General features: G+C 49.6%; 1 protein-coding gene across 1 annotated transcript in view; it reads right to left on the minus strand.

The window, feature by feature from the left end:
- The window catches only part of COQ8A (coenzyme Q8A), a 54,487-nt gene extending 27,760 nt beyond the window's left edge, over window positions 1–26,727 (minus strand). Inside the window, exons 1-4 of the mRNA XM_004375946.2 lie at window positions 26,617–26,727; window positions 5,850–6,035; window positions 1,851–2,258; window positions 1,596–1,662 (exon numbers count right to left, since the gene is read on the minus strand). Coding sequence (XP_004376003.1) covers window positions 1,596–1,662; window positions 1,851–2,258; window positions 5,850–6,026 — 652 coding nt within the window. The 5' untranslated portion in view covers window positions 6,027–6,035; window positions 26,617–26,727. The remainder of the gene's footprint in view (window positions 1–1,595; window positions 1,663–1,850; window positions 2,259–5,849; window positions 6,036–26,616) is intronic.
- Window positions 26,728–26,990: the final 263 nt, after the last annotated feature.

Here is a 26,990-nt window from a genome sequence, read left to right on the forward strand (position 1 = left end):
AACTGTGCATGTAGAAATTTTTGAAACGGTGTATCTTTGGCTATGTGTATTTTCACCAAAAAAAAAAGGGTTGAGAAGTTAGAGGGTTAATATGTGGTGGGGTTGTTAACCAATGTCATAAAACAACATGTGTACTACCGTTTCATGAGAAACTATTTGTTCTGTAAGCCTTCACCTGAAATACAATAAAATATTAAAAAAAAAAAAATCATCTATATAAGACCAAATGGTCAACATTTACTCTAAAGCAAAGATGAGAAGGCAAGGGGGCAGGGAAACTAGATTACTGGAAACGGAACCTGGATGGAAATGAAGAGAAAGTTGACACACTGTGAAAAATGTAACCAATACTGTTTCTGAGTAAACTGTGTTCAGAATCACTGAACAAACTGTGCAGAAACTGTTAAATGGGAACCTAATTTGCTGGGTAAACTTTCACTGAAAACACTATGTTACTTTTTTAAAAAAAAAAAAAAGCTGATACATGTTCAGTGAAGCATTACTCACAATAGCCAAAAGGTAGAGACAACCTAAATGTCCATCAACAGATGAATGGATAATCAAAATGTGGTATATACACACAATGGAATATTACTGGGGCATAAAAAAGAATGAAGTTCTGATACATGCTACAACACGGATGAACGTTGACAACATTATGCTAATGAAATAGGACAAACAGAAAAGGACAAATACTATATGACACCACTTCTATGAAATATCTAGAAGAGGCAAATTCATACAGACAGAAAGTAGATTAGTAGTTAGCGGGAGCTGGGGGAAGGGGGAATGGGGAGTTATTATTGCTTAATGGGAACAGTTTCTGTCTGGAGTGATGCAAATGTTTTGGGAATAAATAGTGCTGATGGTTGTGCAACATGGTGACTGTAATTAATGACACTGAACTGTACACTTAAAAATGGTTAAAATGGCAAATTTTATGTTACATGTATTTTACACCAATAATTTTTTTAAAGCAGATACAACTGCTGTAAAGCTTTACTATAAAATTATCTTTTAACTCATATGAAAAGAGCACAGATGTACCAGACACAATGGCTACTCAAAACCCCAAAGACAGCACAAACCAAGTGCCTACTCTCCAGTCTATTAAAATGGGCTTTAAAGGACAGCAGCACCCTATGACCACTGATGGGTTCCCCAAAGGGCTACTCCCAGCAAGAAAGGCCCTATTTAGTTGGTAAACAACCTCAGGGAAGAACTACTCACTCCCCGGCCTTCTTCCTGCAGAAGCCATAAGGCTGAGAGGCAGGAGAAGTTGATGCTGCAGATGCGGCCCCCAAGGTGTCCTGAGAAGCAGTTAATGCTGCCCCTTGAGGCAGGGCATCTCTGGCACACCAATCCCTAGAGGTGGGCAGGGGTAGAGCTGGAATCCAGTAACTGGATCATCTGCAGGCGGAAAATGTCAGGGAGGGGCCCCCCAAAGCTAACACAAGAGCAGCCACTGCCACCTACTCCTAACACCCTCCCCTGGGCACCACTGGGTCCCTACCCTCTCCCACCTCCACCAGACCACCAGGGTGACCCTTGCTCCACTCAGCCAGGGCAGGAGACGTGGCACAGGGGCACCTTACCTCCAAAGTTGGCCAGGCGGCCGATCCGTGTAACTGGCACCTTCCGCTCCCGAGCCCTCTCACTGAGCTAGAGGAAGAGAGAGAGACCTCGTAACAGCAAACAGGGCCCTCCCCACCCACAAAAGGGGCAGCTCCACCTAGCAGCACGCTCCCCCAAAAGGTCTCCGTGTTCCTAACAGCCCCAGACCACGGTGCCCACTGGATGGGGCACTGTGTCAGGAACCGCCCAGCCCAGCTCAGGCCTCCCAGACGCACCATCTGCTTGTGGGGCTTGCTGCCCTCAGGGCGCGCCTTGGCCTGCCGGGCTTTCTCGATGTCCTCTGCCGTGAGGCCCCCCATGGGGGACTGGTCCTGGTGGAAGAACTTCCGCTGAATGCCCATGGCAGAGTATGGGTCTCGGCGGTCTGCAAAGAGCTTCCCGTTCACCATGCCCAGAGGTGAGGCGGCCCGGCCCGGGAGCCTGGCTTCCCTGAAAGGTCCACTGGCTGCATAGGCAGGAGCCGGGCCCTCACTGTGAGTCGGGTCCAGGGGTGGTGGGGATACAGGGTCGGAGGCAGCAGAGGAATGTGCAGCGTCTCCCGCTGCCTGTGGCCCCGAGAAGTGGAGCTCTGCCTCCAGGTCGTCGAAGCTCTCAGCATAAGGCTCTTCATGTCTTTCCTGACCCTGCAGGGAACAAACAGTGCTCAGAGAAGAAGGATGCCAGTTCGTCCCCTTGCACTCCACACAAGGCAGCACCCCACTGCTGCTCTCTCAGCCCTGAGGGTAGCTACCATGCTGCTCTGGCCCAGGAGTCAGGAGACCCAGATTCCAGTCCTGCTTCTGCAGCTCTGCATATGCTCCCCGACACGGCTGGTGAGCCCTGCCGTGACCCAGCCGGGGCCAGGTGAGGCAAACAGAAGGGACAGCACTCCTGGGAGCAAGTGCCTTACCTGGAAATTGGGCGTAAAGAGGGGCTGCAGGGAGGGTAAACCGAGGCAAGACCAGGATGGGGAGCTTTGAAAAGTGAAAGCACAGCCAAAGACAAGGGACGGCCAAAGGGAATAACGTGGACTGGGGACCCCAGCGCCCACTCCAGGCAGGCACCACACCGTGGACACCGCTTTCCACTGTGGGAACTTGGAGAGGCTCTCACAGGACAGCTCGTCATACCAGGACCAGGCCTGGCTATCCCAGGAGCTCAGGGTACTGAGGACGGCAGGGAGAGGATGTTATAGATTGAATTGTGTTCCCCAAAATACATATTACCGTCTTGGCCCCTGTACCTGTGGGTGTGATCCTGTTTGGAAATAGGGTTTTCTATGTCATGTTAATGAGGTCATCCCATTGTAGGGTGGGTGCTAAGCCTAATCACCTCTGAGTTATCAAAAGAGCTGATCAGACACAGAGACACACACGGGGAGGACAGGGGCCGTGTGACAGCCGGTCAACAAGCCCAGAATGCCAGAAACGAAACTAGAGAGGCCACAGAAGGAATCCTCACGGCCGAGATCCTGATCTGGACTTTTAGTCTCCAGAACTGTGAGAAAATAAATTTTTGTTCTTTAAAGTCACCCACTTGTGGCATTTCTGTTGTTGGGGCAGCACTAGGAGCTAAGACGGGCTGCACTGTTCTTCCTTCCTGACAGTCACAGAGGCCTCACTCTGGCCAGGTTCCTTCTATGTGAACCCTGAGTGAGCTACAACCTCATCTGAAAACAGGTCTCTCCACCATCACAGAGTTACATGGGGCCCCAGAGGATGACCTAACCAGACCTGGGAAGCAGTGTGAGGAGGCTATAATTAGAACAGTGTGCAGTCCTGAAGGGAGGTCAGTGGCCTGGATGTCCTGACTCACTGTAACGCACCAATGCTCACAGTGACTACGTGCTGTACGCTACGTGCTACTGCAGGTCACACAGACAGCCGACCCAGGGCCCACTCACTCAGCTGTGCACGGCATCATGGGATCTGAGGAGGTAAGACTTGCCATCCGTGGGAGAAGAGAGAGTAGCTGTCACTCTCATTTCACAAATGGGAAACTGAGGCCGAGCAAGCCTAAGTAACTAGGCCCACAGCCTTCAAATGGTGGAGCAGGGGGCCAGAACCTAGGCTGGATCTGCTGGTTACTCCAAGGCTGCACTTTTCTCTGAGCAGAAACAAACCATACTTCAATCCACTAGGCCCCTCTCAGACCAGCAGGGTAACCCTGGAGTCGGGGGCTGAATCCCGTTAGCCATGGTGGGGCCCCCGCTGCTCCAAACCTCCCATGACGGCTGCCCAGTCATGCACCACATTACCTGGTGGTGTGGCTATGAGACCCCACAGGCTGAGTGTCTGCTGGATAATCATGTGGACAGATACTGCCCCCTCAGGAAGAGGGAAGGCACCAAAACTCTAAATGTTTAGGGAGTGAGTGGAAGCCAGCTGGAAGCCATCACACTGCTCACGCGCCTCCTTCACGGTGCTGGACCGTCATCCCATACCTAGTGACTGTGTGGGACTGGCCCTTCCCAGACCTGCATGAGGAGCAGGAGGGGGGAAGAGGGGAGGGAGTCTGGGCAGGAGGCCCCTCTGGCCTCTTGAGGAGGAGGCCTGCCCACGAGGCAGCATACTGTCTCACTTCCGGGCAGCCCCAGGCGAGCTGGACACTCTCATTTCCTGAGTGTTCTACAGGCAAAGCCCCCAACAGGAAGGCACCAAATGAGGTGGCCAGGGCCACAACCCATCCCTGGAGATGAAGGGTAGGAGCAGAGCTCTGAGACTGATCCTCACACCAAACTGCTTAATCTCAGTTTCCTCATCTGAGAAATGGGGAGAAGCATCTGAGCCTGCCCCCCTCCCAGGACAAGAAGGAGGCTTGGATGAGATCACAAAAAACTTCCAGAAGCTAAAGGCATGTATGTAGAGTGAGAGTGAATTCTGCATTGCCACTGGGCCCTCAGAAAGCAGCCCCATGGGGGTGGAGGGCCCTAGGAATCCTAAATCTGGGACTGACCAGAGACCTGAGGGTGTGATATTCTCACAGTTTAGAGGAGCATCTGTCTTTGTCCAGAAGGTCAGCCAACCACAGAACAGAAATGGAAGGTATGATGGCGCGGGTTTCCCCCTGCAAAGCAACCCCCAGCATGCACGCACAGACAGACACATATACGGAGACACGCACACGTGAACACATACACCCCCTCCCTTATCCCCCCCAGACTATCAGGAAAATTGCTGACAACGGTGTAGGGTGACACCCAGCTGGACAGTGCCCTGCTAACGCAGTCCTTGTTCACCACAGCCTCTCCAGCACTCTTTGGTGCTTAAAACTTTCCCCTTGAGTGGTAACACATGGAAGCTTTCCAGACCATGATACAAAAGGCAATCTTCTCCCCCTGAGAGCAGGAAGGATGAGGGGAGGCTGGAGATGAAGGGGCCCTCAGCAGGGCTGTGTCAGCTGCCACCTGGGAAGGGCAGAGCCCCAAGCCAGTGCCCAGAGACCCTCGGCAAGACGAAGGAGAATGAGGCCCAACCTTGGCCCAGCAGCCACAGCAGGAAGCACCTTGGAAGTCCGGCCCAGGCTGACGGACACAGCAGCTCCGGTGAGAAGGCTAAGAACAATCAAGCGTGTGTTTCCCAGCCTGGCCATGCCCCTGCACAGCCCACACTGGGGCGAGTTCCAGAAATCCACCCCACAAAAACACTACCATAAACCAGACAAACAAGGGAGAGGTTCTTGGTCTTATAAAGAAATTGCTGTGCTGAAGGAAGCATCACAGAGTTCCTTTTGCCAGCCCTCCAGAAAAATACAGGTGATTGTTACTTCTTTGTGGTTTTTTTTTTTTTTTTAAATTTCCAAAATTTAAAAGGCCTCTCTTCAGTTCCTTCGCACAGGACCCAGGAACTAAACTTAGGCCAGACCAAGGGGTCACCCGGGAAGCCCCCGCAGGACGGGGCCTAGGCCGGCCGCCCACCCTGGCATCAGTAGGTGCTTGGGAGGTATTGCTGAACCACTCATCTGAATAACAAGGTGCTAGATGAGTCGCTCCTGGGAGTTCTTTCTGGCTCTGTGATACATGCTATAGCTAAAACAAAATGAACCACAGAGTCGCATGAGAGGCCCTCGCTGCCCAAACAGGAAAGCCCACTGCACTGACCTGTGGGCTCTCTGGCCCAGGCCACAAGCAAGACCAGTCACCATGGCTGCAGTCCCAGTTCACACCCCTGGTCTCGCTGGGAGCTCCGAGCCCTCTCCCATCAGCACCCTTCCCACAGTCAGGGTAGCCTCCTTACCTGCACACTCCCAAAGACCACAGCAAACTGCTCCGTGGCTGTGGACTGCAGGGTCCTGGCCACCATGAGGAGTTCCCCACCGAGGCCCAAGTGCTGCAGGTGGGTCTCCAGGGCCGCCTGGGTCAGCTTGGCAAGGCCTTTGATCAACATGATGGCATCCCCCAGCATGGCAGCCATCCTTCAGGGCTGGAAGAGAGGGGGCAAAGATCACACTCACAGCTACGCTCCAACACTTGGCAGAAGGCGACAGACTGGTTCTCCCGACTCCCCTCTGAGCCAGGCAGACTGAGAGAAAACAGAGAGGAACGGCCCACAGTCAAGGTGGACTCTGGGGCGACCCTCGACACTCCCAGGCACTGGAGTCAGGGGGAAAGATTCGTGATTCAGCCAAGTGGTCGGTGAGTCGGTGCTGTGTGCTAGGCCATGGAAAACAGGCAGAGGAGCTAACGAGATGTGCCCCAGGCTCACAGCGGTGGAACCAGGACTTGACCAGGTACACTGACTCCTAGTCCAGTGCTCATTCTTCTGCACACAAACTCTACGCTGGGAGAGAACATCCAAGCTTCTGAAGCAGCTCCCGTAGGGTGAGGGGGCCACTCATGGGAGTAGTGCCGCCACTCGAGTCCCCAGGGGTGAGGGCTGCCTGCCCCTTTCCAATCACAATCAAGCGCAGCCTCTAACAGCCACCACAGAGCCACCACAGACTGAGGGACAACCAGAGTCCCCTCCCTCCCACCCTCAGGCTCAACTATTCACCAAGCCAATGTTTTTCAAACAGCAGTCCAGACCCAATGTCCAATCAATTTGGAAGATCCCAACCAGCACTAAAAACAAACAACATGATATAGAACAGAAAAGAAGGTATCAGAGTGCATCGTGGGTAGGATGGTTTAGTGAAACAAGTTCTGTGTGTGTGTGTGTCTGCATGTATGCACTTCTCCCTCTCTACTGAGTCACAATGTAAAATGCATTAATGCTGGTCAGGGTTAACAATATATGACAGCCACTGTACACAGAGGGACCTCACAGGGCAGGGCGTGTGCTGTTAATCAACCAAGTATTCAGTAACCCCTATAAGGAGCACTGTGCTGGAGGGTTAAGATAAGGTCTGTTAACATGCTGGAGACTGAAGTAACCACCCCGCCCCACCCAAAAGGAAAAGGAACAGCAGGAAACCCTCAGGAGCACTCTGGCTGGGAAGAGCGAGACAGACCAGTTTAGCAGGAAGATGGGATCTGATGTAAGACTCAGAGGTAAGAAAGATCCAGATGGGGGTGTGGAAGGCACTTCTGGCAGGGAGCCTACATGCACAAACACAGTGGAGGCTGAGAAGTGCTTGGTCTACCCTGGAGGCAGGCATACGACAGCAGGAGGGAGGCGACTGTCACAGGGCCGCCTTCTGGGATTCCATCCTCTGCTCACACTCAGTAACAGACGTACAGGCAGGGAATGTTCACGTAACAGCACTAACACGGGTCCTTAACCAGAACCTCATGGGGGAGCAGCCCCAGCCCACTCCAGGGACTCCTGGGCATGTGCAAAGCTACTTTGAGAAAGTATTTTCTTCTTTAAAAAAAGAAATGGAATTGTAGTGACAGTAAGAGAAATCCACTAATGCACAGGGGCCTGGGAAGTTGGGGTGACCTGCCATAACTCACCCTCAGAGAGTACCTTCTCCCACACGGTATCAGCTAGCAGGCACCAGGCTCAAGTGTCTTCCAACATCATCTTTTAATCTTCATAAAACAACCTGACTTAGGATTATTACTGTCCCATTTTGCAAGTGAGAAAACCAAAGCCAGAAAGGTTAACCAACTGGCCAAGTTCATTAAGCTCGTGAATGGTGGGCCAGGGTCCCAACCCAGCCCTTGCCTACTCTGTGCCCACCACACCAGGCCGCCTCCCCACACCCCTTGGCCCACCGACTCTGAGACATCTCTGCAGGGACAGGCACTGCTCGGGCACAAATGGACCACCTGCACCCTAATGAAAGGCAGCAAGGTTTTTGGAAAGTGACCATACCCTTGGAAGACACGTAGACGAGAAGGGGGGCCTGGCCCGGCCTATCACCTGGTGCCATTTCACACCCTGGACCCGCTCCAGGCTCCTGCACTTCATGGCAATAAACAAGAGTGAGCCCTACAGACCAAACCGCTAAGACTGGGAAGAGATGAAGTGATCGGAGCTCAGCTGCGGCTGGTGTCATCGCTCAACACCTACCCAGCCCCTGATCTCATCCCCAACATACATTCACACTTTAGCCACCAGCCTCAAGTACAAGGGGGGAAGAAGCGCCCACAAGGTCCCTTAGACCCTGGTGAGGGAGAAAGGTTTTGAAAAAGACATCAGAGACATCAATGGTGGCGGCAGGGGCCCCAGCCACATCAGTTTAGAAGGATCCTTACTGATGGCTGCAGGACCATCCCTCTCACCCACTGCCCCAGGAACCCCAAAAACAGTCCTTCCCTTTGCCTCTGGACTCACTTCTAAATCCAGTCCAATAACAAGACAAGAGTCTCCCACAGGCCACAAGCCCCCATGATTCCATCACTTCACCTCGCCTGCTAACCGATATCAAATCCTCCTCAGAACTATGAACAAATATGGTAAGACCTATCTAATTCAGACTTGCTTTCAGACCTAAAACTAGTTCTGCCTGAGTTTACCATCCAAGTTATCCTATGTACTAAGGTTTCGCTAGAGCAAAACTGTTGTTGCTGCTGTTAGGTGCCGTCGAGTCGGTTCCGACTCTTACAACCTATGGACAACAAAACAAAACACTGCCCGGTCCTGCACCATCTTCACAATTGTTGCTATGTTTGAGCTCACTGCTGCAGACACTGTGTCAGTTCATCTCATTAAGGGTCTTCCTCTTTTTTGCTGACCCTCTACTTTACCAGATATGATGTCCTCCAGGGACTGGTCCCCTCTGATAACAAGCCCAAAGTACGTGAAACAAAGCCCTGCCATCCTCACTTTTAAGAAGCATTCTGGCTGTACTTCTTCCAAGACAGATTTGCTCGTTCTTCTGAAAGTCCACGATATATTTAATATTCTTTGCCAACACCATAATTCAAAGGCATCAATTCTTCTTCTGCCTTCCTTATTCATTATCCAGCTTTCACATGCATAAGAGGCAACTGACAACACCATGGATTGGGTCAGGTGCGCCTTAGTCCTCAAGGTGACATCTTTGCTTTTTAAAACTTTAAAGAAGCTTTTGCAGCAGATTTGCCCAATGTAATATATCATTTAATTTCCTGACTGCTACTTCCATGGGCATTCACTGTGGATCCAAGTAAAATGAAATCCTTGACAACTTTAATCTTTTCTCTGTTTATCAGGATGTTGCTTATTGGTCCAGTTGTAAGGATTTTTGTTTTCTTTATGTTGAGGTGTAATCCATACTGAAGGCTGTAGTATTTGATCTTCATCAGTGTTTCAAGTCCTCTTCATTTTTCCCAAGCAAGATTGTGTCATCTGCATATCGCAGATTTTTAATGAGTCTTCCTTCAAACCTGATATCGCATTCTTCAGACAGTCCAGGTTCTTGGATTATTTGCTCAGCATACAGACTGAAAAAGTATGTGAAAGGATACAACCCTGATGCACATCTTTCTCGATTTTAAACAATGCAGTATCCCCTTGTTCTGTTTGACATACAGGTCTACGTACAGGTTCCGCATAAGCACAATTAAGTGTTCTAGAATTCCCATTCTTCACAATGTTATCCATAATTTGTTATGATCCACAGTTGAATGCCTTTGTATAGTCAATAAAACACAGGTAAACATCTTTGTGGTATTTTCTGCTTTCAGCCGAGATCTACCTGACGTCAGCAATGATAACCCTTGTTCCACAACCTCTTCTGAATCCAGCTTAAATTTCCAGCAGTTGCCTGTTGACGAACTGTGCAAACCATTTTTGAATTATCTTCAGCAAAATTTTACTTGCATGTGATATTAATGATATTGGTCAATAATTTCTGCATTCTGTTGGATCACCTTTCTTTGAATGGGCACAAATACGGATCTCTTCCAGACGGCTGGCCAGGTAGCTGTCTTCCAAATTTCTTGGCATAGACAAGTGAGTGCTTTCGATGTTGCATCCGTTTGTTGAAACGTCTCAATTGGTATTCCACCAATTCCTGGAGTCTTGTTTTTCACCAACGCCTTCAGTGTAGCTTGGACTTCTTCCTTCAATACCATCGGTTCTTGATCATATGTTATCTTCTGAAATGGTTGAACATTAACCAATTCTTTTTGGTACAGTGACTCTGTATATTCCTTCCATCTTCTTTTGATGCTTCCTGTGTCGTTCAATATTTTGCCCATAGGATCCTACAACATTGCAACTCATGGCTTGAATTTTTTCTTCAGTTCTTTCAGCTTGACAAATGCTGAGCATGTTCTTCCCTTTTGGTTTCCTAACTCCAGGTCTTTGCACATTTCATTATAATACTTTGTCTTCTGGAGCCACCCTTTGAAATTTCTGTTTAGCTCTAGCAAAGCTGGTAAGTGACTTTTTGCCAATTTGACCTGCTAGAGCTCGCCTGGCCCACTATACCAACAGGAGTAAATTTTTAACACCCATTTAGGGCTCTGCACACTGGGTAATGCAGGTCTAGAACTGACTAGAGTCCAATCCTAACTCTTCTAGTTTCTAAATATGTTGACACTGAACATGACTCACTTTAAAGAAGGGAAAAGGATCTCTGCCAAAATCACATCTACTTACAATGACACTTCAAAAGAAAATTAAAAACAAAACAAAATAGAAGCTATTCATAAGAGAAGAATGTAAGCAAGCTGAGCAAAAAAATTAAAATTCCTGCATTTTATGAGGGATTATAAGTAATCATTGTCTCTTTCAGTATTTTTCCAACTGTATGTTTCTAACGATTTAGTGCACGTATCCTACTTTCAAACGGCAAATTTTCAAATGGCAAAATCTAAAAAAAGTAAATTGTTTTGCCTTTTTTTCCACTTAAATGGCTGAGTCCTGCATACCCAGAGAATTCCAAAACCCCACCCAGGCTCGCCCTAGCGAGGAGGGCACCCAGGTCAGTGAGGTGAGACTGGTGCTAGCTCCTCTGGAAGGAAGGTCCTGTCTACATGTAAAAGACATCACAGAAATGTACACTCCCACATACTGGGAGGCAAAACCTGTTTTTCTTGAATCAACACATGTTGCTAGAAAACACACAATATTTCTCATCTGTAAGGAGACTCACACATAGATGTATATTTTAAAGCTGAAGCTGGAGCCCCTGCCCCTTTGACAAACAGTATTCATCTAACATGCAGGCGCTGTGCCCAAATCTCCCCCAACACCGCAGAGCGAACCACTCACGCCCTCATCAGCACAGCACCACCTGTTTGCAAGGGAGTCTCTGCCTTGGAAGGAGGAGAGGGCAAGAAGGGGGTAAAACTGCCAGAAAAGTCTTTCCAGGACTTTTCAGACCTTCTGGTTTTCAAAAATTGAACCTCAAAAATCCTACTTCTAATGCATTAGAATCCCAATGTGACTCAGAATTCCCAAAATTTGGCTACACACTCATCCAGGACCAGAAGGCATTTTCATCATAATTTTAAATAAATAAAATCAAAAGCCCCCAAAGCACATCTAATACACGAATTAAATTCCTATCAGCCCCATGAGTCAAGTACAAGTACTAGGGCCTTCACTGGAATCATCATCCCACCCCACCCCCACGTCATCCTGCTGACTCTTGAGCAGGTTTTTGGGACCTCACCTGTGAACAACACTGAAATAGAGCATGCAGGCTGTCTGCCTACTTGGCAGCATTCTCCCGGAAGGCCTCGGTGTCTGTCCACTCCACTCTGAGGAGGGGAAAGCAATCGTGCTGGGGAGCACACACAGTAACGAGGTGGGCGTGGAGGACAGACACGTCTGGGAGCACCTACGAGGGACTAAGTGAGTCTGATCAAGCCATGGTCTCTTCAATCGCCTCATATACATTCAAAAGTTGGATAATGAGAAAGGAAAAAAAGAAGAAATGATGTGTTCAAACCACGAACACGAGAAGAATACTGAATATACCGTGGACTGCCAAAAGAATGAACAAATCAGTCTTAAAAGAAATACAACCAGAATGTTCTTTAGAAGTGAGGATGGCAAGACTTCGACTCGCTTACTTTGGATACGTCTTCAGGAAAGACCAATAGCTAGAAAAGGACACCATGTTTGCTAAAGCAGAGGGTGAGCAAAAATGAGGAAACCCTCAATGAGATAGGTTGACACAACAGCTGCAACAATGGATTCAAACATACCAACCGTCATAAAGACGGTGCAGGACTGGGCAACAAAAAAGCAAGCTGCACAAAAGCCCTTTGCCTGGGGGAGTGTGTGTGTGAACCTGGCAGACAGTCCTCAGGGAAAAGCCTTCCCCTGACCAACACATCTTCACCCAGCCATATGCCATGCCCACATCACCCCAGGGGTCTCATAGGCACCTCAGGCTCAGCATGTCCCAAACTGACCTCACCACCCCACCCCACCCTCCCAGGGCTCCCCATCCTGAGGAATGTTATACCACCACCCACTTCTTCCCAACCCTCCTCACCTCCCCCTAGGCCATCACCCTCCCTCCAGGATGACTGAGACAGCACCCTCCAATCCCATCCCCATGCTACTGCCAGAGCAATCAGTTTAAAAGAAAAATCCTATCAAATCACTCCCAGGCTTCTGGGAGTGGCTTCTCCTCCAAGATTCCCTAATCCCTAAAGGGATCCAAGAATCTTCATGACCAAATCCCTCCCTGCATCCCCAGCCTTATACTTGCCATGGCCTGTCCACTAACTCTGTGTTCTAGCCAGGCTGACCCAGTTCCTGGAACCCACAGGGGTTCCCTCCTGCAGCCTGTACACGTGGACTGCATGCCCCTTTCCTCCTCACTGGTCCTCAGCATAAGCACCCCTCTTCTGGGAAGACTTCCCCAACATGTCCCACCCCAAAAGCCTCTTCTGAGTCCTCCCACAGCACCCTGTCCTCCCCCATCATAGCAGTGATCACACTGTAAATCTGCCTCTGTACTGGGCTTTCTCCCTCAGTGGGCTGTCAATTCCAGGGGCCCAAGGGCCACGTCTGTCTCGCCCACCTCTGTATCTCCAGCACCTAGCAGTGCTTGATACAGTACCAGTACCAGTTGCTGTCAAGTCGATTCTGACTCATGGCAACCCCATGTGTGTCAGAGTAGAACTGTGCTCCACAGGGTTTTCAAAGGCTGGGTTTTCAGACACAGATCACCAGACCTTTCTTCCGAGGTACCTCTGAGTGGACTTAAACCTCCAATCTTTTGTTAGCAGCCAAACATGTTAACCATTTGCACCACCCAGGGTCTCAGACACCCTTGGCACAGAGATTTGCTAAATGAAATGAACACAGCTGGTCCCTCCCAGGTTTGGGAAAAGCTGCTATCTCTGGGGCTAGCTCACACCCAGAATCAAAGGCATGTTAGGAGCCTGGTCCATATGGCAATGGTTCTCGGGCTTTAGCACGCATCAGAATCACCTGAGGAGCACGTTAAAACACAGAATGCTGGGCCGCACCCGCAGAGCTTCTGATCCTGTAGGTCTGAGGAAGGGCCTGGAAAGCTGCATTTCTAACAAGTCGCCAGGGCTGCTGATGCTGCTGGTCCCAGGCACTGACTTTGAGAACTTGTTCTGGAGGAACAGGGGGAAGGGAGAAGAGGTAGCCCAAGGCCAGGCAGGAAGTCTAAACAGAGATCCTTCCCTAAAAGTCCCTACCAGCCCACGCCCTCCACACGAGTCTGGTTCACCCTGAAACAGAAATCTCCCACCTACTCCTTCTTTTTCTACTATTCCTTCAAGAAAATGAAAAGGGAAATCAGAAGTGAATGAGATTAAAGACAATACCCACAGAGCCGGCCACAAGGGCATCTCAAGACTGTCCCTTCAATCACTCTGCAGAAAGGCCCGTTTATTGGTCTCAGGAGGCCCAGGGAACAGCAGACAGCAAATAAAAGGTTCTTGTCACTTTGGGCCTGAACAGTCACAATTTCTAGCCTGCCTGGGGATTGAAAACCTCCCTTCCATCCTTAATCTTTTTCTTTTTTCTTTTATTATTAGAAAAAGCAAACACCAGTTGACTGTTTCCCCCAAGGACTCAGAAGCATGTATGTGTTGGGGAAGAGACTTCTGAACCTAAACCCATGAGTTTCTGGCAGGCTTGCCCTTCACCTCAGCCTTTAAAATCACACACCAGGGACCATCACTTCAACATCTCAGCCGACTCCAGGCTCTTCTATCTAGTAAGGTTTGGCCTCAGGGTCTCTGTCAGCAGGTTCAGAAATATTTTAACGTGCTATCAACTTTCAAAGGCAACTGAATACATGAAAAAGAACCTAGAAGAGAAGAGAGAGAAATCAGCTCCATCCTCCCCGTCAGTCAGCCCAGTGCTGGTGAGTTAAGCCCTGACATGGGGAGACAGACCACTAAAGAGCATCACTCCAACAGCTGCACTTCTACCAAGAACGCCCGTTCCCTCTCCTCCCCAGGCCACCGTTCCCGTAACTATCCAAGAATCCTGCCAAAGCCTTTTAAATTGCATTTCCTTAAAAATGTATGTGTACAATGATGCAATTACAAGAATGTAATTCACAATATTTAAAATTGTTGGATAGTGGTATACCCGTAAGATAGAATACTATTCAGTCATTTCACATGATACTGTTAAATGAATTTATTAACAAATAAGAAAGTCTATTTATATTGCCACATGAAAAAAAGCAGGTTACAAAACAGTATTATCCTTTCTTTTGTGAAGGGGAGAAGATGGATGGAGGGAGGGAGGGAGGGAGGGAGGGAGGGAGGGATGGATGGATGACAGATTGAGAGAGAGAGAAAGCAGGCAAAACATTAACAATGGTTTTCCGCAGGTGGTAGAAATGACAGATTTTTTTATTTTCTTCATGTTTTCTAAAATTTTTTTACAAAGAACATGTACTATTTTACAGTAGAAAACAAAATATATAAAAAACTATCTTCAATATCTTTTCTTAAAATAAAAAAGTAAGCAAGCACACAAACGTTAATTTAAAAAACTGTTCCACACCCCTTAAGCACTTGTCCAGGGTGGGGTGAGCAGAGGATTTAGAGATGGATCAGAATGCTATAAATAATGCCTCTCCTTGCCCTTGTTTAGCCACCATCCTTCATCAGAAGACAAATGCCCCTAACAGGCCACCAGGCACGTAGAACACAGCCATCCCACTTTGGGGACAGAGGCTCAACTGCTCTTCTCAGGAGAGTGGTGAGAAAATCACTTGGCACATGCGGACAGCAGGTATGCCAGCTTTGCCTAATGTTGGCCCCTTAGTTAAAAGGTAGAAATAATTAATGAATCTTTGCCCCTAAAAAAAGCAGGACGCTAGTTTAGATCAGTTTAAGTGCAGTAAAAACCAAAAAACCAAACCAGCTGCCATCAAGTCAACTCCGACTCACTGTGACCCCATACCGACCCTAGAAGTGCAGCAGTGACCACATTTTCTGAACCAAAAATTAAGACGTAATATGACTAATGTCCTACGGGGGCAGAGGTCAGCAAGCTACGGCCCTCAGGCCAAATCCAACCATGACATCTGTTTCTGGAAATAAAGTTTTATTTATGTTCATTCATCTACACTTTTTTTTTTGCTACAACCATAGAGTTGAGTAGTTGCAAGAGAAGCCTACGGCCCACAAAGCCTAAAATATTCTAAAATATTTACTATCTGGCCCTTTACAGAAAAAGTTTGTCAACACCTATTCTAGGGCAACAGAGTAAAACATAACCACAAATTATTGATTTCCCAGGAAATCTACAAAGGTCAGTCACCCGAGTTGTATCAGAGCAGCCCAATAATGCTGATGTTGAGACAAGGATCCCATCAGAGCTCTGCTCCTGACCGAGAAATGGACTCTCCTCACCAGACACAGCTGCCCACTGCCCGGGAAGGCCCAAGGCTGGACTGGACAAGGGGGGGCTGTGATGACAACCTTTTACTGGGTCACCCAGCACAGGGCAGCCCCTAAGTGCTGCTCATGAAGTGTCAGGCCTGGGGTGGAGGCGGGCCAGATGCCGACTTCCTGTACATCTCTTATCCCTCCTCCCACCGTTGTAGGAGCTCACAACCGTGACCAATGTCACCTGCATTCCCTCTCCTCACCCTACACTGACAAGTGCCAGTGTCAATCCATGGCTTGCACCTGAGCCAGTACAAACCCATCCCTTCCCCTCAGTGGCCCCCTAACAAGAGCCCCCTTGCCATGCAAGCACTGAGGCATGTGTATGTGTGTGGGTGTAGGCACTGTCAGTGAGAGGACAGACACAGGCAGACAGACAGGCCGACGTGGATGGCCGCCTCTGCCGCGAAGCCCACACAGAGCTCCTCTTGACTGCTGGGCAGACTGCAGGGTGAGTTCAAATCCTGACTCTGCTGAAGATATGCCAGTGTCACCTAAATCAAGTCATTTCAACATATCTTGATGCCTCTGTTATTGACAGGACTGAATAATCCACATTACAGCACTTAGGACAGTGCCTGGCACATAGTAGGGGCACAAATTTGTTAGCTGACATCATCTGTGATTTACTGTGACCACACAGGCACTCTGGAATGAGGTTCAGACTTGGCGAGACCGGAGGGCCCATGAATGAGATCAGAGTCTGGATACCCTTTTATTTATATCTCCAAAACTCCCTGCTAAGTACAGTACCACATGTGATTCAGGAAGGCAGAGTTGTACGGGCAGGACAGTGGCGGTCACTCTCTCTTTACTTAGCGTGGCATGGTTCAGGAGAGGCATTCCAGTGGCGCTGTCAGCACTCTGAGCCCTGCTGCATTGCTCACCACCATCAGCTGCTGCACAGTCAGAGGCCACTCTTAAAGGGAAATCCGCATGCAGGCGGGGTAAAAACCTGGCTCCAAGCCCTCGCACACTCTGACGCCAAATTCATCTTCCTCAAATTTATTTTCATCAAATGGCTCCCCAATGTCTGCAGAGTAAAGCCCAAACGCCTGAGCCTGAGCCTGGGGTTCAAGGCCCTCACAGTCAGGTCCCAAAACCCTGCCACCCCAACCCCTACTCCACTGGGTTGCAGCCTCTGCTTACACCTGTGCTGTGCGAACTCTGCTCCAGTGCACCTGGCCCTGCTCCCGGTACGGCCCTCTCCTGGCCCAGGCCGGCAGGCCCGCCCCGTCATCTCTGCACTGGCTGAGCGTGAGCCTTGGGGCCTGGGAATCAGCTCTGCCCTGGGCCAGCTGGGCAGCTCCGGCCCGTTACTGACCATTCTATCACCTGCTTCCTCACCTGGAAATTACAGGGTAAGTTCTTAAAGTGTCTGATCCAAATGAGAGCAGGGGAAGTGCTCTGAAATGTGTAAAAGTGCTATATATACTCAAGGATGTGTCACCACATAGGCTCCAATTTTCCTCAGCTCTCATTTAAGTCTTCCCAAGAGCCTTTTCTCTGACCACATGCAGCTGAACTAAACCTTCCAGTGTGGTCAGATCCTGCCCTGTTCTGTAATTCTCTTTTTACATATGCATATCTTTTCTCAACCAAATCATAAGCTCCTAGTGGGCAGCTCTCTTCTCAGATGGCTCGAAGTCCTTACCCACTCCCGCCCCATACACAGACTGAGCCTGACCACACATTTACAAGTGTCAGGTGCACTCCAAAACCAGTGTTCCACAGGAAGATGAATACGGAGCCTGGGCTGGGGGCCCCAAGCTATTGTTCAGGGCAGGGATTTCTTTTCAGGTGATGCAGACATTTTAAAGGGCTGTCTTTGAATTTAACCAAAATACTGTGGGTGGCTGTGGTTAACTGAGTAATGGCCCCCTAAAGATGCCCATGTCCTAATCCCTGGAACATGTGAATATGTTACCATATATGGTAAAAGGGACTCTGCAGATGTGATTAAGTTAAAGACCTTGAGCTGGAGGATTATCCAGGTGGCCCCAACATAAGCCCCGGGTCCTTCATAACAGGGAGGCTAGTAGCTCAGCGTCAGAAGGAGATGTGAGACAGAAGCAGAGGTCGGAATGACCCGTTCACAAGGAAGGAGCCACAAACCAAGGAATACCGGCGGCCTCCAGAGGCTGGAAAAGGCAAGAGCACCCGAAAGCAACGCAGTCCTGTCAACACCTTGATTTTAGCGCAGTGCGACCCATTTTGGACTTCTGATCTCCAGAACTATAAGATGGTAAGTTTCTGTTGTTTTAAGCCACAAAATTTGTGGTAATTTGTTACAGCAGCAACAGGAAACTAATGCAATGGCTATTTTATAAAAAGGCAAACCACTGGGTTGGGGAGAGGGACTTTTTTCTAGAAAATTCTCCAGATAAATCCTCTAAAATGACTTCATTTGATCACTCCATGAGGGCCAACTAAGTGCCAGGCACTGTGTCGGTGCTGGAATACCACACAGGGCAGCTAAAAACACATTCTTACTCTTGGTGACAAGAAGTTCTGTCAGCTCTCACATGAATACACCCCATTCTTCTACCAGCCTCTCTCCCAGACTTGGTTTAACATTCAAACAATTACTGAGCACTTATTACATGCCAAGCACTATGCACAGCCCTGGGGTTACCAAGGTGTCTAAGAAGAGACCCTGCCCTCAAAACACATCTCATAAGTTTTTATATTCTTAATCTTTCACAGGGTTCTAATTTTTCAAAATACTTTCACATCAGATTTACTATTTCAGTGAAAGAGTAATAATACCAAGAACAGCTACCATTTATTATTTCCCTTCTGTGTGCCTGTCATTTTATACTATTTCTAATCCTTAGGTCAACCCTGTTAACTATTATTATCCCCATTCACTGAAGCTCGGCAAGAGTAAGAAATACTCTTCTCTAAGTCCCAAAGCTATCAAGTGCTGGGTCTATCCATGCTTGCCTGACTCCAGGCTCAAGCTCTTTCCTCTTCCAGCCCAGGAAGCTAAGAGACAAATAGATAAGAAACCTGCCCCAAGTCAGTAACATTTTCAAAAAAATCAATAATCACACCCTGTTTACCCAGTTGGAGAAAACTATGACTTATAAAAACATGGAGCTGGCCAGGCTCTCAAAGGCCATCTGGCCAAGCTCCCCACTCTGGAGAGATCCTCAGCTCCCACAGCCGGGGGGTGCCATACGTCTCAGAACCAGCAACCCTACCCCTTAGGGACAGAGCTTGGTTCCGAAAGCAGTTCTGTCCCAGACATAAATGGTAGACAGAGGCAGGTGTCCGACACTGAAGAGTACCTCTGGGTGTGCAAGAGCTAGAAAGAAGCACTGGGTATGTGACCCTCAGTCTTGCCCTACTGACGCCAGTACCAAGCCTTATTAGTATCACTTCCAAATGCCATACACCAGCCAGTTAGTATATCTGCACATGTCACTGATACATAGGTCAATTAACGTGTTCTGTCGCTGGGGTCCCATGCAACCCTTTAGCACTACATGTATATGCAAAACCCCAATAGTTTTAAAAACTAGTGAATCAACTCAGATGAACAGACAACCTGGACTGACAACTAAACTCACAAAGAGAAATAAGAAGAGGATCAGCAGAGTTGACAGGTCCCAGGATGGATGGCTGGCTCCCAGCTGACCTCCATCCTCTTCTGCCTGCAGGACTAGGTCCACAGGCCCTGGAACAGCTTTCAAGGCCCTTCACTGTAGGCCCCAAGACACCTTTCCACCTTTAAATCTCATGACTTCCATCCATACCCCAATGCTTCAGCCAGAATGGCCCCCCCACCCCACCCCAATTCTCCAACCATCCACCACTGGTTTTTCTACTTCCACATGCTGCTCCCTCCTCCTCCTCCTCCTGGAATACGATTTCCCCTGCCAAAATCCTGCCATCCTGATGGAACATTAAATCCACCACAGTGGTCAGCCTGTCCTCAAAGTAACCTCTTTTTCTCTAAATTTCCTCATCTCTTGATGGCCTACAGTCACCAAGCAATGCACTGTGTGGTAACCCTTGTGTACCTGTCCCTAACTGCATGGTAAGCTCCAGGAGAGAAGAGACCTAGCTTACTCAGCTTTTCACTCTTCACGGGGTCTGGCACTGTGTCTCGTACATGCCAAGAGTCTCATACCCACATGATTCAGTGAGGCAGGGCCCAGGTACCAGGGTGCTCCCTAGCTTATCATGCTCCCTCATTAGAACCCAGAACCAAAGAGACAATGGGGGCTCTGGTGCACCAGGGAAACGTGTGCACGCAGTCGCCTGGGGATGCTTCCTTGATTTCCCTCCACTCCCTGCTTATGAGAAAACCAACAGGGGAAAAAAGGAGAAAAAAGACAGAAGGCAGTTGTTCCTCAGAAGACAATCTGCCCGGCCCGTTAAACATGAACTGCACACACACAAGCTTGACCAGGGAACCCAGCGACCTGACCCCGTAACACCAGTCCCAGCCCTTTGCTTTACCAGGTACCAGCTATAAGCATGATCAGGATCAAGAATGACGAACTTTTGTTTTCCCCAATCTCAGAAAGATTGGAGATGTTTGCTCAAGCACCTGTCAAAAAGGAACCACCTGCAGGTTACAAGGCAACAGATCCCTACCTTCCGCCTCCTTGAGCCAGGATTGGTGCCAAGCAGAGAACAAACACGGGCTGACCCCAGGCTCTGGCTTTGAACTTCTATTTTCTTTTTGTGTAAACAGTCCCCAGGACCCCTTATCAGCCCAGTGGATGGCAGGAGCACTATCACCAGGTCCTGGAGTTCCAGACATCACAAGGAATGTACTGAGGGCTGCTAGAAAAGGCCCGGATCCAGGCCCAGCTTGGCCACTAACCGCCAGTGACCTCAGGCACACCGATTCCCCTGCGTGGGCATGCGTTCCCTCTCTTCCTCCAGTAAAATGAGAAGACTGACCTAGATGATCTCCAGTTTCCGGGGATTAGGACAGGGCCATTTACCCACTGAGTGCAGAAGGTCAAACAGAGCACAGCGCTGTTCCGAAAACTGGGATCTAACAGGATCTAGAAAGAATAATGAGAAAAAGAATGTGGGCACTGCCCCTTCCTGACAGCCTATGAAAACCACCGCAGGGGAGGGGGCTGGGGCAAGATCCTGCTTCACAAAGGTCCAGGGTGGAAATCAAGTAGCTGCTCAGAAAACACACATCTGGGAAAATCTAGCAGGATGGTGCAGAAGTGGGAGAGACGAAAGGGCTCTAGTAGTGGTTACACGACTGTATGCATTTGTCAAATGTGCAGAACTGCACAGTAAAAAGGGTAAATTCAACTGTACGCATATTATACACCAATACAAAAAGATGGAAAAACAAGTCCCACAGGTACCTCAACCCCATCGTGTCTAAAACTAACATCACCATCTTCCCCAAACCAGCTCCTCCTCCTCCTGTACCATTTTAAGCAACACCATGATCCAGCTATCTAGCTCCCCTCAAAACTAGAAACCTCAGCCGTGTCCAACTAGCACTTCGTCTAGAAATTCTACCTGCATAAATTCTATTGCTCTAGGCCTTGAATTCCACCTCTTCACATACACACCACCCCTGTGACTCAAACTACCCTCACTTCTCAGAAGCCACCTCACTGGGTTCCCTCCATGTCCACCTGACCTGACTTCAACCCACTCTGGCCCTGCACCCTGCACTCTGGCCGCACCAGACTCCCTTGCCACACCACAAGGCCCAATGGCCCTGTGAGACCCTAAAGGTCTACATCCCCAGGACTTTGCACCTGCTCAGATCTCAGCCTACCAAGCTCTTCTCACTACCTGAAACTGTGCTCATCCCTCTGGACCCAGCTCCTGAGCCTCCCAGTGCAGGGAGCCATTTCCCGGCCCCTTTTTCAGCAGAACCAGCACAGCTCTGGGCTCTGAGTCCCCACAACAGTTGGTTTATGCCCCCCTTTAGGTCCTGCGAGCAACTGCCTCATACCCACTTGTCTCCCCCAGCAGACTGTGTGCACCTGCAGGGCAGGGAGCCCACCTCCCTAACGTCCTGGTCCCCTACCTGCAGGTGGACCCTCTTGAGTAGCAGGTGCTCAGGGAACCCTTTCTGGACAGAACTGAATTGTCAGGGGCAGCATGCCAAGCTCTCCTGGCCCCACCCCCACTGCTGAGATAAAATGCAAACGAACAAGTGGCAGCAACACTGCTAAGAGGGACCTAAACTCGAAATGGCAGATCATAGGGGTTGCTTCCACAGCAAAGGGGGGAGACTCACCCCAATCTCCTCCCTACGCCAGCCCCTCACCATGCCCCTCGCACTCTCTACCTTACGGCTAAACTGGACTCACACCCACCCCAGGCAGGGCGGACAGCCTCACCCACCCCAATGCCTCTGCTCAGGGAGCCACTACCTGGACCAAGCCTACTTGAAGCGTGGTCCACAGACGGGTAACGTCATCTATAATGAGATAACAGAAGAGCACACAAACTTCTATAGCAATTCTGCATTGCAATGACTTTTATATTGTTTTTCCAAAGCAATAAACTGGGGGGGGGGGAATAACACCTGGTCTTTCACCACAGTCTGAGCACTGCTCCCCACCCCACCTGCTCCTGCTGAAACCTTGCTCATCCTCAGAGGCCCAGCTAAAATACCTTCTCCCAGAAGTCTTCCAGTTCCCACTAGCTAGAAGTGGTCTGACCTAGGGCCCCTAGACCAAACCACACTAAGGGCATTTAGGTGGTATCTGCGTGCCCCATATTTTAAGTTCTCTGAGGTCACGGACCTGGTCTTGTTCACCTTTCTATTCCCCACAATGCCTTTCTCAAGGCAGATAATCAACCAATCAATATGTGTTTAAACAAACAAAAAAATGCACCGCCATCCAGTCAATTCCCACTCATAGCAACCCTACAGGACAGAACGGAAATGCCCCATAGGGTTTCCAAGGAGCAGCTGGTAGATTTGAACTGCCGACATTTTGGTTTGTAGCCGAGCTCTTAACCATTGCACCACCAGGACTCCAATATTTGTGTAATGAGGAGTAAGTAACCAGATTCACCCATGATTCCAAAGCGGGCTTTTCAGGGGCAGAGCCTGGAGGCCCTGACTCTTGGGGCACACCAGGGATTTTCCAGGTTTGGACCAAACTCCACCCCTCTCCACTACTCCCACTCCCCCAGACTACCTCTTCTGCATATTCAACAAAGTAGGGGGCAGGGGGCAACAAAAAGCAAGTCTAAAAGGGGAGTCACTGCTTAGGGGAGCACTGAATTTCGGTTAATGGTGGTGAATACTTTGGAAGAGGATAGCAGTGATGGTTGCACAACATGATGAACGTAATCAATGTCACTAAACTGCACGTGTAAGAACTGTTGAGTTGGCAAATATTTTGTTATATGTATTTTTACCACATAAAAATAAATTTAAAAAAAAAAAGCAAGTAAAGCTCTCTCAAAACAAGAACTCCGTCACTATCCAACAACAGATTCTACAACACCCTTAGATGGCAATTTGAGTGCAAAACACTCATGAACTCTCTCATGAATTTTTCTATGCATGCACACACTGAAAATAAATCACACCCAAGTATGAGGAATAAAGATATTTCCGGGATCATTTCCAACTTTAAATATCCTATGGTCCCCTGACCTCAAAGTGAAATGTCAAACAAAGCAAAAGTCCTGTGATTCCACAGCAAACAACATGCTTGTGGACAGATCAATGGACACTCACTGGAGTTCCCAAAGTGTCTGGACAAGACCCTCTCCAGATCCTACAGAGAAGTATCTCACTCAGTATCCCGGCCCCACCACGGGGTCAGGGGACTCCAGCCCTCCCACCAATGCAATTCCAGAACGAGTAGGGTGACCTGGGCAGCCCTCACGCTCCCCCCAGCTCTCCTTACCACTGGCTCTCCCAAGTTCCTGGCTGTTATTCAGCAGGAATGCCGGAACTATTTGCAGATGCCACTGTCAAATCAAGACAACTCTTTAACCAAATATTTCTGTCTAATTTTGCACACTGCTCCAGTTTCAACTGACAAAGATAATGACTCAGTGTCCATGGCTCTTACCGGAAAATTACTCTGCCAAGTTTGGAGCTTCCCAATAATAGACTTCGCTAAACTTCTCTTAGAGAAGTGACCTCCCTGTTCTGATCCTTTTCTGCAAGCAACAAAGGGCACCCCAAAGACCCTCCAACTGACCAAGGAATGTTACAGGAAAATCCTGACACATCCCCACAGCATCAATTAACAACCAGAAAAGGAAATTCATGGTAGGGGCTTGGGATTTTTTCCTTGCACAGGCCTTATACAATAATCACTGTTTTTCACTTTTCTGTACCCCCATGAGTTTGGGACTTAGAAGTTTGAGGCATAAATTCCAGGCAAAATCTGGACTCAGAAGTAAAGCATCTTTCTCTGCATGAAAAGAAATGGCACACTATGACACTGCTGCTTCAATCAACTATAAACGAAAACCAAACCAAACCCATTGTTGTCAAGTCAATCTCAACTCAGAGTGACCCTACAGGACAGAGTAGAACAGCCCCATAGGGTTTCCACAGAGTGGCTGGTGGATTCGAACTGCCAACCTTTTTGGTTAGCAGCCAAGCTCTTGACCACTGCACCATCAGGGCCCCAACATGTCATAGTGCACCATCACCCTCCCAGACAGCCTCTCTAACAGGAGAGGCAGATGGTACATGTAAATACACACATGTATATGTGAGATGCAGCCAGATACTCACTCCTTGCACACACAGGTCTGACTCCCTCCCAAATCACAAGACACAGAGCTGTCTGAGCAAAAAGTGAGGGTGAGTGATGCGTTACCTTGGAAAAGCCACCTGTGAATAAAACCTTTCTGCCAGCATTTCGATAACTTAAACTTGTTTGCTTGCTATTTAAAAGCCATTCCAATAGTTTTCTCATATGACTATCCCCCAAAGTTCTCCAATGTCCCCAAGGACAAAAACCACCCATCTCCCATTTCTTTTACACTCCCCACGCAGCCAATCACTGCCGGACATCTAGCAGGCACCGTAAATGCCCACGGAGCTCAGCCTCCTATCTCTCCGCTGGCAGGTGGGGTCCCCTACAAAGCCCAATCTACATGACGGCCACCATTGGTTTTGGGCAGGGAACACAACACTACCCAACCACTCATGGACAGGTCTCAGAGAGGCCCCTGGAAACACGGAAAGATCTTTTTTGAGTCTTAGATCAGTGGTTCTCAACTCCTGTATGGAACATTTGGCAATATCTGGAGATATTTCTGCTTGTCACAGCTGGGAGAGGAAGTGCTACCAGCGTCTAGTGGGTAGACACCAGGGATTCTTCCACACATCTTACTACACACAGGACACCCCCCTACAACAAGAATTATCTGGTCCAAAATGTCAATAGTCCCATGGTTGAGAAACCCTGTCTTAAGGACGTTCTTGCTCTGAGGGACGTGCAGAGGTGCAGAAAACGCAAAAAACCAAAAACCAAACTTGTTGCCGTCAAGTCAATTCCCTACTCCTAGCGTCCCTACAGGACAGAGTAGAACCGCCCCATAGGGTTTCCAAGGAGTGCCTGGCGGATTCGAACTGCCGACCTTTTGGTTAGCGGCCGTAGCACTTAACCTTTTTCTCCGAGTTGCCTGAGGCCAGGCCAACACTTACAATCTTGCACTGTCTGCGTTATTTGCAAGGCTGAACAAAACTGCCCAAAGCCGCCCAAAGCCATTGCTTGAGTCTTAAAGATGCTGCTCCTGTGAGCCACCAGCTCTCCTTCGGTCTCTTTTCAGGACAGCCTTCCTCCAAGAGAGACAGTCTCCCAACAGTCCTCTTGCAGGGATAACCCACCTATCCACAGCATGACAACCGGCAGGCTGGCATCAATGCATGCTCAAACCCTTTGGCAAGGAGGTACGCCTAGCATGCCCAGGTCCTCATGCCTCTGTCACGCAGACCTAAGGCCCAAGTGAGCATGGACAAGTTTTCCAGTGGGCTGCAGGCCCGACCCAAGCTGGGAAGCTGCACAAATCTCACCCTTCAGAAGGTTTATATCTCTCACCCAAATGGAGGGTCTCGGCACCCAGACCTGCCCCTGTGGCGTTTCCTCCGGGGAACCCAAGCACATGGGAGAACTGGCCTGGGTTTGGCAGAAGGGGCTGTGTGGCCACTAAGCATCGAGTGGGGCCGAGGTTCGAGAGTTTAGGGAATTAAGCCCAAAGCACTCACAAGACCTCCAATGCTTGGAGAAGTAGCAGGAAAGACCAAAAAAAGGCAAAAGAAAGAACCCAAAGCCTCCACCTGTGAAACCCAACAGCTGGCTCCGGCAAAGGGAGTCAAAGTTCAGGCACAAATCTGCAGCATGAGGCAGTTAGAGTCCCTCAGTCACAGGGTGAAAAGTTGCACGGGGGTCCGCGAGTGACAAGAAACATTATCATGAGAAAACGAGGCAGTAAAGTTCTACTGGAGAACAAGAGGCGAGGAGTTTGGAGCGGCCGGTCACCCGGGCTTCCTTGAGCGTTCCGGGCACCCATGGCTCGGCACACGGGCCTCGTCCCCTCCTCCAGGCTGGCCCAGTAGGGCCAAGGTGGGCGCGGAGGTAGGAGACAGCTATAGAACCCCCATCCCGCATCCTGAGGTGCACCCACCGCGCCGCGACCCCGCAGCTCGCGGCAACTGAAACTCGCCAAAGGGAAGCTGCACTGGCACTTGAAGAGGATGCAAGAAGGGCCCAGGCGTGTGGTGACCCGAGCTCTGGCCGCAGCCAGACAGCGCCCCGAGCGCGCGGCAGGCCGGAGGGCAATAGCCTTACCCGGCTGCAGGACTCTGGGATCCACGGTCACCTTCGCGGTACCTCCCCGCGCTGCGCTGGCGCCCAGCACGCGGTCTGAACCTGTTTACCAACTCGCCCGCGCCCAGGGAGACCCAGCGCCGGGCCGGCCCCCACCCCGCCGGCCGCTCCAATTGGCTGCGCAGCGGTTGCCGACCGTACGCCGCGCAACGCCTGGGAGCGTGCTCGGCCCGTGCGCCCGGCCCGCGACCAATCGGGACCGGGGGCGGAGCGAGGGGAGCCAATGGGAGGCCTCCCTAGCAGCCGGGTCCCCTCCCATTTTCACCTCTGGCACCTCCCAGCTGTCCTTTCCCCTCTGGGGAATGCCCGGGGTGAAGGTCTGCTGTGGGGTTGCT

Source organism: Trichechus manatus, unplaced genomic scaffold, assembly GCF_000243295.1.
Source record: "Trichechus manatus latirostris isolate Lorelei unplaced genomic scaffold, TriManLat1.0 scaffold00039, whole genome shotgun sequence".
In the NCBI taxonomy this organism is placed as follows: domain Eukaryota; kingdom Metazoa; phylum Chordata; class Mammalia; order Sirenia; family Trichechidae; genus Trichechus; species Trichechus manatus.